This window comes from Oncorhynchus nerka, linkage group LG27 (assembly GCF_034236695.1).
Source record: "Oncorhynchus nerka isolate Pitt River linkage group LG27, Oner_Uvic_2.0, whole genome shotgun sequence".
NCBI lineage: Eukaryota > Metazoa > Chordata > Actinopteri > Salmoniformes > Salmonidae > Oncorhynchus > Oncorhynchus nerka.
Genome location: NC_088422.1, coordinates 41,350,173 through 41,363,278, shown reverse-complemented (window position 1 = coordinate 41,363,278; position 13,106 = coordinate 41,350,173). Strand labels below are relative to the sequence as shown.

General features: G+C 42.5%; 2 protein-coding genes across 3 annotated transcripts in view; both read right to left on the bottom strand.

The window, feature by feature from the left end:
• The window catches only part of LOC115111794 (vacuolar protein sorting-associated protein 37B-like), a 29,186-nt gene extending 28,046 nt beyond the window's left edge, over positions 1–1,140 (bottom strand). For both annotated transcript variants that reach the window (XM_065011685.1, XM_065011684.1), the window contains exon 1: positions 939–1,140. In XM_065011685.1, coding sequence (XP_064867757.1) covers positions 939–1,043 — 105 coding nt within the window. In that variant the 5' untranslated portion in view covers positions 1,044–1,140. The remainder of the gene's footprint in view (positions 1–938) is intronic.
• Positions 1,141–2,917: 1,777 nt separating this feature from the next.
• LOC115111791 (ATP-binding cassette, sub-family B (MDR/TAP), member 9) lies at positions 2,918–12,898 on the bottom strand. The gene is given in 13 exon segments (XM_029638222.2): positions 2,918–3,352; positions 3,354–3,574; positions 4,038–4,174; positions 4,557–4,716; positions 4,963–5,136; positions 6,233–6,421; positions 6,575–6,703; positions 7,032–7,229; positions 7,425–7,630; positions 9,181–9,311; positions 9,511–9,625; positions 10,666–11,405; positions 12,553–12,898. Coding segments are annotated over 12 exon segments (2,466 nt in total). The 5' UTR covers positions 11,354–11,405; positions 12,553–12,898; the 3' UTR covers positions 2,918–3,234.
• Between the last annotated feature and the right edge of the window lie 208 nt (positions 12,899–13,106).

Here is a 13,106-nt window from a genome sequence, read left to right as displayed (position 1 = left end):
ACTGGCCCAAAGCTCTAACCACTAGGCTATATTAAAGATAATCTAACAAATAAACTACCATACTGAGTGTAATGACTCGGCACAGCTGGCAGTAAAAGTTCATTCAGTAGCTGACAATTTCATGATTATCGTCATCAGTGACTTTATAGCCAATTGTGTTACCAAACCTCATTCAATGTTCCTTATGGCTAAAAAGGCAGCTGGTTATACAAGATAACATGTTTTTTTGTAAAACAGGCAAGGAGGTGCATGACCTTGACATTGTGCCAAATTAAACAAAAATAAATGTATGAACACCTGCCCTTATTGGGTCTTGTAATTTAATTTTCATAAACGGAAAATGTGACCTCCTGAACTGTATGTCGTGTCATTACTGGAGCTTGGTAAACATAGGTATTTTTGCTTCGTCACCAACCATAATACCAGTTGACACTCCCAGAGAGGAAGTGTTCTTACTATTTTCATGTTCATATCCATCTGTAAGTAACGTTCTTCCAAAATGTATTGCCGATTAAGAGAAGAGAAGCATGGATACTATACATTTTCTCTGCAGCAATATTGTTACGTTGCTGTCACTCGCTGACAATGTAACAGTGTTTGTTTGTTTATTTTATGGCAACAATGTGGCAAAGCATGTCGAGTTCCAGGAAGGTTTGCTATTTCGAGTTAGACAGCAAAATTCTAAAAGTTCTTCAAAGAATAAAAAAATATATATATAATTTTTTTAAACGCCAGACATTGACGGTAAAGTTATCTGTCCACGCACCAAAGGTTGAAAAACGATGTATTGGAAGGTATGCAATATAAATCCGCAAATTCTCGACATTCACTAAATGCTTCGTTACCTGCCCTGCATGCTGGCAAAAGGCAAACAAGGCTTGAAATTATTTTTAAACATTGCGGCAGTAAACCCAAGTGAATTTGTTACAGTGGCTTACCTCTTCCATTTCTTGAATAATTTTGTTAAGTTTGTCATCATCTTCAAGCATTTCATTGAGCTGAGTCATCGAGTAAGAGCTAAACTTGTTCCCAAAACCAGACATTTCTGTCACATCTGTCTTGAGATTCTTTCTTCCCCTCAGACCCCCTTCGTTGAAGCACCTTCACTCTCACGCGCTCGGAAGACTAAACAGCTTGGCTGAAAAAAACCCAGCAAACTACAGACTGTAACCGGAAGCTGTGTGTCAGGATTGGAGGTGGGAATATATGACGTCATACTGAATGTAATACAGTCGAAGAGGCCTCTGCTACGATAAAACCAACAGGCAACAACAAACAATATGTTTTCAGTAGCCTGGTTGCAGTCATGTCTTTGTTAATTCGGTACATTCACTTTTACTTATGCAAAATCAAGTATTGGACAGCATCCACATGAAATCTAATCTATTCAGCAATGATAGTGTCATATAGTTTCAAGACATTGCACTTCCCATTGCATAGAATAAATACAGTCTGCACATTCTCATCCAGTGAAGGCACCTCTCTGTCCTGGATACAGTATACGTTTACAAATTAACCAGATACAGAAAGGCCTAGATGCACACAGAGATAACTTTACAATTTCCACCTAATATTGCAATTAGAAATAAAGTATCACAATACTATTATTGTTTTGTACGTCATACAATCAATGATATTAACGATATTCATACACTGAACAAAAATCTAAACGCAACATGCAACAATTTCAAAGAGTTACATTTCATATAAGGAAATCATTCAATTGAAATATATGCATAAGGCCCTAATCTATGGACTGCAATGAATTAATTAGGCCCTAATCTATGGATTTCACATGTCTGGGACAGATCTGCATCTGTTGTTCACAGATACTTCTCTGGTGTGACCACCATTTGCCTCATGCAGCACGACATATCTCCTTCACATAGAGTTAATCAGGCTGTTGATTGTGGCCTGGTGAATGTTAATGGTTGTGTGAAGTTGCTGGATATTGGCGGGAACTGGAGCATGCTGCCGTACAAGTCAATCCAGAGCATCCCAAACAAGCTCAATGGGTGACATGTCTGGTGAGTATGCAGGCCATGGAAGAACTGGGACATTTTCAGGAAATGTGTACAGATCCTTGTGACATGAGGCCGTGCATTATCATGCTGAAACATGAGATGATGACGCGGATGAATAGCACAACAATGGGTCTCAGGATCTCGTCACGGTATCTCTGTGCATCCAAATTGCCATCGATAAGATGCAATTGTGTTCGTTGTCCATAGCTTATGCTTGACCATATTATAACCCCACCACCACCATGAGGCACCACAATGTTGACAACAGCAAACCGCTCGCCAACACAACACCATACACGCTGTCTGCCATCTGGCCGGTACAGTTGAAACCTGGATTCATCTGTGAAGAGTACACTTCTCCAGCGTGCCAGTGGCCATCGAAGGTGAGCATTTGCCCACTGAAGACCATTACGATGCCGAACTACCATCAGGTCAAGACCCTGGTGAAGACTTGGGCAAGCACACAGACAGTTTGTGCAGAATTTCTTTGGTTGTGCAAACCCACAGTTTCATCAGCTGTCCGGATGGCTGGTCTCAGACGATCCTGCCGATGAAGAAGCCAGATGTGGATGTCCTGGGCTGGGGTGGTTACATGTGGTGTGCGGTTTAGGCCGGTTGGCTGTACTGCCAAATTCTCTAAAACAACATAATATTCAATTCTCTGACAACTTCTCTGGTGGACATTCCTGCACACTCCCTCAAAACCTGAGACATCTGTGGCATTGTGTTGTGTGACAAAACTGCACATTTGTGGCCTTTTATTGTCCCCAGCACAAGGTGCACCTGTGTAATGATCATGCTGTTTAATCAGGTGCATGGATTATTTTAGCAAAGGAAAAATGCTCCCTAACAGGGATGTAAACACATTTTTAAATAAATTAGCTTACTGTACGTATAGGAAAATGTCTTGGATAATTTATTTCAGCTCATGAAACATGGGGCCAACACTTTACATGTTGTGTTTATATTTTTGTTTAGTGTAATATCACCACTAGGATTAACTAATTAGCGTGTTGCTCATTCATGTCCAGAAGAACTGGTCAAATGACTACTCTTATTGATTATTCAATAACAAATATTCAAGGTTTTGAACACTGTAAAATAGACTTGAGTTGAATCTATTCAACCTAATGTGCAAATAAAACATCAAGGGTAATGTAATGCCTTGGTTTCGAGGCACTGCTCAGCAGTGCCAGTCAGTCAGTGTTAGCTACCAATAAAGCCCTAGGAACCTCTCAGTAGCGTGGTGTTCACATTTTGACTCGCTGGCACTGCTGCTATCATGTCCGCTCTGCCTCCGCTGACTACCACCCTCAGATGTCCACCTCTGGAGGGTTAAGAACGGCCCCCGTCTCGATGCCCAGGACCTGCCTCTGTACCAGCTTGCAGTAGAGCCCCCCCTTGGCCATCAGTTGGCTGTGTGGTCCCTGCTCTACCACACAGCCGCGGTTGATGACTATGATGTTGTCTGCCCTCTCCACTGTGCTGAGGCGGTGGGCGATCACCAGCACTGTGTGCTGACGCATTATGTTGTTCAGAGCCTGCTGGACCTGGGGAGAGAGAACAGAGAGAAGATCCTAAGCGACACTAAAAGTGAAATATGAGATAGCATTCAGAAAACGAGATAAAGTGCCATCAAATGAGAGACAACCGATAAAGAGAATATGTCAAAGATGAAATAATAATACTGACCTTTTTAAGCCAGCATAGTTACAATGCAGAGAGTTTGGTTATACTAAAAAGGATTATCCAGGGTTAATAGTATCTAGTATAGTTGAAGACTTGGTCTGATTAAAGACAGCAGAGAGGACACCAGCAGCTGAGAGTTATTATAATAACATTAGACTGCATTTAATGAACTAGGTTATTGTCATGAAACTTGAGGAGCTGCATATTACAGAATATACACGCTTCCTCTCTAAATCCATACTGTATCTTTATCTATAATTCACGACTTGATCTGATTAAACCCAGATCACAGTCACAGAACACTGATTTAGCCTGTCTCCTTACAACATGTTCGCTCTCTGCATCCAGTGCACTGGTGGCCTCGTCCAGGATGAGAACATGTGGGTTGCGGATGAGTGCCCGTGCGATAGCCACCCGCTGCTTCTGCCCCCCTGACAACTGGGTGCCCTTCTCACCCACTCCTAAGAGAGGAACGAGGAACAATTTCATTGCGTTCGAGATCTTAAAATAGAAATGCAAAATCATATGCAAATAGTGAGGAGAGGCTGTTATTTTGTGTTACTCAAAAATTATATGGCCAATGTTCAAACAGTATGTTGCAGTAAACATAACATTTTGCAGTTTTTAGTTTGCTATTTTTTTAGATTCACTACTAGGACCCCTGGGGGTGCTTGGCCTATCCACAGGGGGTCCTTGAGAAGACTCAGGAGACCATAGGCTTACTGGTAAAATGCACATGATGGGGTACTTCAGATGTACTCTGGACAGATCAAAATTCAGATAGTGGTATAGTAACCAAAAAAGGTTGGTAAATATTAGTTTAGGCAATAGCATTAATGTCACCTGTGTTATAGCCGTTGGTTAGACCGGTGATGAAGTCGTGTGCGTTTGCCTCGGTGGCAGCCTGCACCACAGCCTCCATAGGGATGTCAGTCAGTCCATAGGTTATGTTCTGCTCTACAGAACGGGCGAACAGGACAGGCTCCTGGCCCACTAGTGCTACCTGCAACAACAACACAGAGAGAGGCTCAGTCTTTCTGCACAGGGATCTTTACCAGTCTTCATCTTAAAATGAATATTGATGCCCTCTGGTGGTTGAAAGGAATAAGCTATCTAGCACGAGACAGAATATTTAGATTTCATGGAAAACTTCTCAGGTAGACAGTGATTGTGATTTAACGCAGAGGCTTAGTTGTACACATTGTAAACAACGAGTTAAAATGCCAGAGGAGCCATGTGGAGCACTGACCCGCGAGTGGAGGAAGCCATGCTGGTAGGTGTGCACCGGCCGGCCGTCCAGCAGCACCTGGCCTTGTTGTGGGGCGTAGAAGTTCTCTAAGAGACCCACACAGGAGCTCTTTCCACTGCCAGATGGTCCAACCAAGGCTGTCACCTCTCCAGGCCGCAACGTGAAGGATACACTCTGGAGAAGAAGAAGAAGATTAAGAAAAATGCAAAATCCCATTTCGCGTCCATACATTCTTTACATATGGATGGTCCTGAGAATCAAACCCACTATCCTGGTATTGCAAGAGCCATGCTTTACCAACTGAGCTACAGAGGACCACCAAGAAGAAGACAAACCATCTGTTCATATATACCCAACCATCATATCATAGGCATACATATATCATTAATATAAGTTTAGACATGATAAAAAGCACTGTTGTGAAACTGACTAATTGACGTGAGCACGTTTTAGCATGTTTATAATCATAAAAGTAGCCTAGCAATAGTGATTAGCGTGTTATGGGTTAGATGGAATGATCTATGTGCAGTTGTATTTTGCTAGAGGTAAAGTTCAAAAGAGGCCTGTCTTTGAAACAAAAAGTTTCCATAAGGGTGAGATAGGAGCCATATGTTAGATCTAATAGATTGTAAACTACTGCCCTATAACACTGTCTTATAGTTTTACTCTTTTATATCATTGTATCCTCTCAATATGTTTTGCGTCCTTATATTATGAATAGATTGCTTATTCACAGAAATAGCTCTTTGTGTATGAGGATAATTATCTATCGGACTGGGTTCTCCTCACTGATAAGAAGACCGTGAGATGCGTGGAGGTGTAGCAAAGGTTCCAGATTTGAGCTGGTACGATAGCACCACATGCCTAGCCACAGAGATGAATTGTTCCTACACACAGAAGGGGGGTCTGTTTGGAAAGGGGGGCGGGGTTGAGGCCTAGTTGGAGGTCATAAATATATGTGCTTGTGACTTCATATCTTGTCTTTGCAGCTGTATGACCCAGTGGGGCGAATAAATCTAGCACGAGCTTTTTTCGGAGTACGACTGGAATTTGTACCGGAACTTAGAACCTAACAGTTCCGACATTGATCAATACAGTAGCTTTCTTGTATGATTGATAGTGTACTGGCTGGCTTTGCTGCATGGGGATGATATAAAAGCTTACTACTGGCATGAAACGATACAGAATTGCCTGACAACAGTGTTTCTGTCTATAGCTCCACTCATCAGTCTAGCTTTGAGCCCAAACCTAATGGTCAGCTGACACATACCTTTAGAATGTCTGTTTCGGGCCGTGTTGGGTAGGAAAACGTGACATCTTTAAACTCGACCAGTCCTTTGCAGGTGTCGGGGACCTCTTTCCCATCATGTTGGTGTTTGGGCTCCCTGTCGATATACTCAAACACCTTCTCAGCTGCTCCCACTCCCTGCATGAGACCTGTGTAGACCGATGCTATGCTCTGTAACACAAGTTATTCAAGACAGGGGACAAATGATAATACAATTAGCTAGGTAGCTATCTTACTTACGGTAATATAAGGTGGTTAAAGGGATAGGTTGTGATTGCCATGTGTACAGTTAGAGATGTATATGAATGAATGAGTCAGAAATACCTCCAGGCACTCTCCCAGCTCCAGCTCATATATGACGAAAGATATCAGGGTGCCTCCACTCATCTGCTCAGTAATGACCAGGTGACCGCCGTAGAAGAGGATTGCCACTTGAAGAACAAGTTCTGAGATCTGGAGCAAGCGAGAAACACATTTGAATGTGCCCCACGACCAAGGTAAAGCGAGCAGATACAGTGGATGCAATAAAAAACACAAGACATAAAACATGAGAGAGCTCCTTAACACTCAGTCCTCATCTGAGCTTTCCTGAAGTTCTTCATCCTTATGTACATTGACGGTCTTACATGCGGTAACTACTGTACATTCAGTCCTCATCTGCGCTATCTTTTATTTATTTAACTTGTATTTAACCAGTCAAGTCAGTTAAGAACAAGTTCTTCATTCTTATGTACATTGACGGTCTTACAGGCGGTAGCTACTGTACATTGGTGATACCTACACAACTGGACCACATGTAGAGGGCGTAGGCCAACGCTTGCTTCTTGTTCAGTTGAAACATGACATGCAGCCTGCTGTAGTAGGAATCAGCCTCCTGTTCCTCATTGGCAAAGCTGCGCACCGTCTTCATGGATGAAACAGTTTCCTCGGCCACCTGGTTAGCCTGAGCCAGGGCAGTCTGGACCTCTTTGGTCAATCTCTGATGATGAGAACCGTGGAAAGTTTAACAAGTAAAAGTGAATGAAGCTTTTAATAAACAAGTGTTCGAATGTATTACAATTTAATACATGGGCTGGGGTGAAGTGTGTATGTGTGTACGTGTGTGCGTGAGAGCTTGTGCATGTGTGGGTGTGCATACTTGTGCATGTGTGTATACAAGCAGCAGAGTGAATACCTTGTAGTACTCCCCATACACATTGGAGATGACTGCGATGAAGGGGAATCCCATGATGGTGACCAGAGTCAGCTTCCAGGACATCCCGAACATGAAGATGAAGAACCCTATGCCCTTAACCATACTCCTCAGGAACATGTTGACATTTTGAGAGATCAGGTCACTCACTTGAGTAGTGTCAGAGGTCAGGCGAGAGGTGATGTCACCTGCAGGACAAACATTTTTTTTTTGTATTTTTTCCAAACTCTTTCTGAATTATTTTCATTATTTAATGACAGGTTAGGAGCAGAAATATGAAGGCAGAGTAGAGGGAGAAATGTGTAGGGCTTTTGGGCATTTGGGGATGAGACTCCGAGCTTAGGAGAAAAGCTTTTACACTATAACACTTAAACCCCACAGGCTTTAACATAGTGTTGGGGCAAAATGGTTCTGTTACAGTCTAATGTTATGTAAAGGCTTGAGTTGAATACTGTAAGAACTGGTTAGAACCTGTTCTTGTTTGTACAAAGCTTGTACAAAGCTTTATTAAAGTGGAGCCAAGTACCCCTTATCTCTCATTTAGCCTTTTTTTTAACTTATTTGTTTTACTTAATTTGTACATCATTTTGCCACTACCGTCTCGGAGAATTTCTGAGAATTCGTAGGTGATCGAATAAACCCCCACTTCCTTCCATTCTGCTAGCAAACGTGCAATAGATGGACAATAAAATAGATGACCTAAGTGGAAGATTAAACTACCAACAGGACATTCAAAACTGTAATATCTTATGCTTCACGGAGACGTGGCTGAACGACGACACTATCAACATACAGCTGGCTGGTTATATGCTGCACCGGCAGGATAGACCATCGGCGTCTGGTGAGACAAGGGGCAGCAGAATATGTATTTTGTAAATAACAGCTGGTGCACAATATCTAAGGAAGTCTCAAGGTTTTGCTCGCCTGAGGTAGAGCAATAGCCATGATAAACTGTAGACCACACTACCTGCCTAGAGAGTTTTCATCTGTATTTTTCGATGTTGTTTACATACCATCACAGTCAAAGGCTGGCACTAAGACAGCATTGAATGAGCTGTATTCCGCCATAAGCAAACAAGAAAATGCTCACCAAAGGCGGCGCTCCTAGTAGCCAGGTCTTTAACTTCTTGGTGACTGGGGGGCAGTATTGAGTAGCTTGGATGAATAAGGTGCCCAGAGTAAACTGCCTGCTACTCAGCCATAAAAGCTAGAATATGCAGATTAATTGATGTGCAAAACTGATAGAGACATACCCCAAGCGACTTACAGCTGTAATCGCAGCAAAAGGTGGCGGTACAAAGTATTAACTTAAGGGGGCTGAATAATTTTGCACGCCCAATTTTTCAGTTTTTGATTTGTTAAAAAAGTTTGAAATATCCAATAAATGTCGTTCCACTTCATGATTGTGTCCCACTTATTGTTGATTCTTCACAAAAAAAATACAGTTTTATATCTTTATGTTTGAAGCCTGAAATGTGGCAAAAGGTCGCAAAGTTCAAGGGGGCCGAATACTTTCGCAAGGCACTGTATATTGTCTCGCTATTGTTATTTTACAGCTGCTCTGTATTTATTTGTTACTTTTATTTCATATTATTATCCACATTGTTGGTTAGGGACTCGGAACCTGTTGTATTCGGCGCATGTGACTGAGAAAATTTGATTTGCTTGATTTGATTTAATCAGAGGAACAAGGGAAAAGCATGAAGGGAAGGAATAAAGAGAAATCTTGAGAGCTCACCTGTGTGGTTCGAGTCAAAGAAGCCCACCTCCTGACGCATCAGAGATCTGAAGAGAAGATTCCGCAGGCGAAGATTCAGTCTGGCAAAGGTTAGATTAAAGAGGCCACCTCGTACTCCAATAGCTATAGAGCTAAGGAGAGACGCAAGAAATGAAACGCAGTCAGAGATACATTATACGCCACAAACACACAAGATCAATGTATATATTGTCGAATCAATAATAGACATGCAGCATGTGCAAGACATCAAAGAAGATATGGCACACAACAAGGACAACCAGTAAACAAAACACACGCCTTGTGATCACTGTTCACTTCAGCATGGCTTACCTGACTAAGGCCAACACAGTGAGAGTGATCAGGGGCTTGGTGAAGTACTCCATACTCTTGTGAATAACAATGCCATCTATAGCCTGCCCAGTGTAGTAGGGGATGAAGGCCTCACCTATAAAGTGGATTACAGAGTACCATTAAATGTTATGAAAAATAATAAGCACAATTGTGTAAAATAGAAATACAGTTTATAGATATATTTTGATTTGTCTATAATGAAATGAAATGAGTAGGGTAGAGTATTTTTTTTTTAACCTTTATTTAACTAGGTAAGTCAATTAAGAACAAATTCTTATTTACAATGACGGTCTACCCGGGCCAAACCCGGACGATGCTGGGCAAATTGTGATACAGCCTGGATTCAAACCAGGGACTGTAGTGCCTTAGACCGCTGTGCCACTCAGGAACCCCATCATGCTTTATTCATGGTACATGAGTCATTAATGTAATTTGTCACTCCTATAATTAAACAATAAGGCCCGGTGGGGTGTGGTATATGGCCAATATACCAATGCTAAGGGCTGTTGTTATGCACAATGCAACGCGGAGTGCCTGGACACAGCCCCTTAGCCATGGTATATTGGCCATATATCACAAACCCCTGAGGTGCCTTATTGATATTTTAAACATAATTAGGGCAGTAAAAAATAAATGTTTTGTCATACATGTGGTATACGGTCTGATATACAATGTCTATCAGCCAATCACTATTCAGGGCTCGAATCACCCAGTTTATAATGAGTAGTAGAGCAACCTTGCAACCCTGAATGCAATACCATGCTGCTATGAGTTCAGTAATAAAGTCTTAAATACAAATGCATGGGATCCAAACGGAACTTCCAACAGGCTGGTTATGTTTCTTCATTACACATCTTCTGTGTAACTATCTCATGCAACACTGTGTAATATGCCAGCCTCACAATGGTGATGATCTCTACATTAATCAACTTGACTTGTCATCTGTTGGGCCCACGAGTTCTTCCTGACCATGGCCAGGCCAAATAACTGATATGACCTGACCAGGGAAATCCTCAGTTCCCTATTTATTGTCTGTACCTAGAGCCCTGCGTTGTTCCTGGTCAGGTCATGTGTTCAGGAAAAATGCAGGGCCCTAGTCATCTGTGCATTGTAATTAAACAAGTTGCCACTTACACACAGCAGAGATGAGGAGGAAGAGGAAGGCTACAGAGAGCAGCCCAGCGTATTTACTGCAGTAGGACAGCAGACGCCCCAGTGTGGCCCCTGAGTTCTTCTGGTCCTCTGTTCCTTTCCTGCTCGCCCTACTCCTCTTCTTCTCCCCATGCTTCTGCTGCTCCTCCACCTCCTCAGTGCCATTCTCTCCTGCTGCCTCCACTAGCCTCTCAGTCTCCTCACAGACATTTCCTCCACCATCTCCCTCTCCGTCAGTCACAATGTTAGGAGCCCTTCCCAGAAGCCTCCAGAGGAGCACGGTCCCCAGCACTGACACACAGGTCCAGGAAAACAGACTGAGGAACCAGGGTTGGTGAGCCAGATCGCCCTGCTCTGAGAGCATCAGGAGCTTAGCTAAGGCGTAGGTGCTGATGGTCAGGCAGATTAGGAGAGTCAGGGTCCCCAGGGCAGAGACCCTGCATGGGCCGTCCACTCTGTTCCATAACACCCCTATGGAGGCCCCAAGCAGAAGGCAGACTCTGACCAGCATAGTCCCCCAGAGGTCCAGGACGGAGTGGAGAATGTCAAAGTTCTGCACATCCTCTGTGAATATTGCAGTCTGGCAACCATGTAAGTAGAGGACAGTGGTGACAATAACATCCACCAGGATAAATAACAAGATAAAGCTCACCACTACTATGACCCCCATTACGTTTCAGTCTATCCGTGGGGAGATAGTGTCCTGTGAAGAATGAACAAGTCTGGGGAGAAACAAGAATACAAAAAGCTAAAACTGTAGCCTATTGTTTTGTTTTAATATTGTTGCTATTACAATACATTTATAGGTTATTACAATTATATGACGTTTTTTTTTCGAACAAGTGTTTTGAATTCAACCCAAATGGAAGTTCACCGAACTACACTGAACAAAAATATTAATGCAACATGTAAAGTGCTGGTCCCATGTTTCATAAATGTTCCATACGCACAAGAAGCTTATTTCTCTCAAATTTGGCACACAAATTTGTTTACATCCCTGTTAGTGAGCATTTCTCATTTGCCAAGATAATCCATCCATCTGATAGGGGCAACAGGTAGCCTAGTGGTTGGACTAGTAACTGAAAGGTTGCAAGATTGAATCGCCAAGCTGACAAGGTAAAAATCTGTCGTTCTGCCCCTGAACAAGGCAGTTAACCCACTGGCTGTCATTGAAAATAAGATTTTGTTCTTAACTGACCTGCCTCGCTAAATAAAGAGTATGATCATTACACAGGTGCACCCTGTGCTGGGGACAATAAAAGGCCACTCTAAAATGTGTAGTTTTGTCACATGCCACAGATGTCTCAAAGTTTGTGGGAGCATGCAATTGGCATGCTGACTGCAGGAATATCCACCAGAGCTGTTGCCAGAGAATTTCATGTTCATTTCTCTATCATAAGCCAACCTCCTATGTGAATTGTGCAGTATGTCCAACCTGCTTCACATCCACAGACCACATGTATGGCATCATGTGGCTTATGGTTTGCTGATGTCAACATTGTGAACAGAGTGCCTCATGGTGGCAGTGGGGTTATGGTATGGGCAGGCATAAACTAGAGACACAATATCGATGACAATTTGAATGCACAGAAATACCGTGACTAAATCCTTAGGCCCATAGTGAGGCCCATTTTTAAAGGTATCTGTGCATATCTGTATTGCCAGTTATGTGCAATCCCCAGGTAAGGGCCTAATGAATTTATAAAAATTGACGGATGTCCTCATATGAACTGTAACTCAGTAAAATCTTTGAAATTGTTGCATGTTGCGTTTATATTTTGTTCAGTATAAATGCCTACCGTGATCAATGATCACAAATGCACCCGTGACATCAGGTTTCGACAAGGTTACTGTATCACATTGACCTACCGTGCGGCGCTCTTATCTCCTCTCGGATATTCGATCACTTTCCTTGATACAGTAATTTATTATATTTTAGGCGACATGGCCTAATCGCCACTCTGTCGCATTCTGAGTTCATAATCGATTTGCACTTAAACTGCACTGGTGATCCTTTATGCAATGTATATGGAAACCGGTAATATAAATGGTGTGCGAGGCTCCTCCTACAAGATCATCCCAGGACGGAACTGGCGGGGCAATCCAGAGAGCCGGTATTTCAGAGTCCTTCTGACACAGTGCTCCCTGCGCTAAATCACGTGAGTCTCGTCAACCGGACTAAATAGCCAGAGCCTGCAGTGTATTATTATGAGGTTTATTCAAATAGTCTCAGAGATTGTGTGTGTGTTTTGTGTGTAAGAGAGATCATTTGGACACACATAGGATAACTGATGTATTTATTTATTACAATGTGCATTAAGTGACTCATAATTTCCATGTGAAAGTCATGTTTATCACTTTAGGGGTACCGAGTCTGTTAACAAGACTTTGTTGTGTGGTGATGTCCCTATTCAAAGATTATT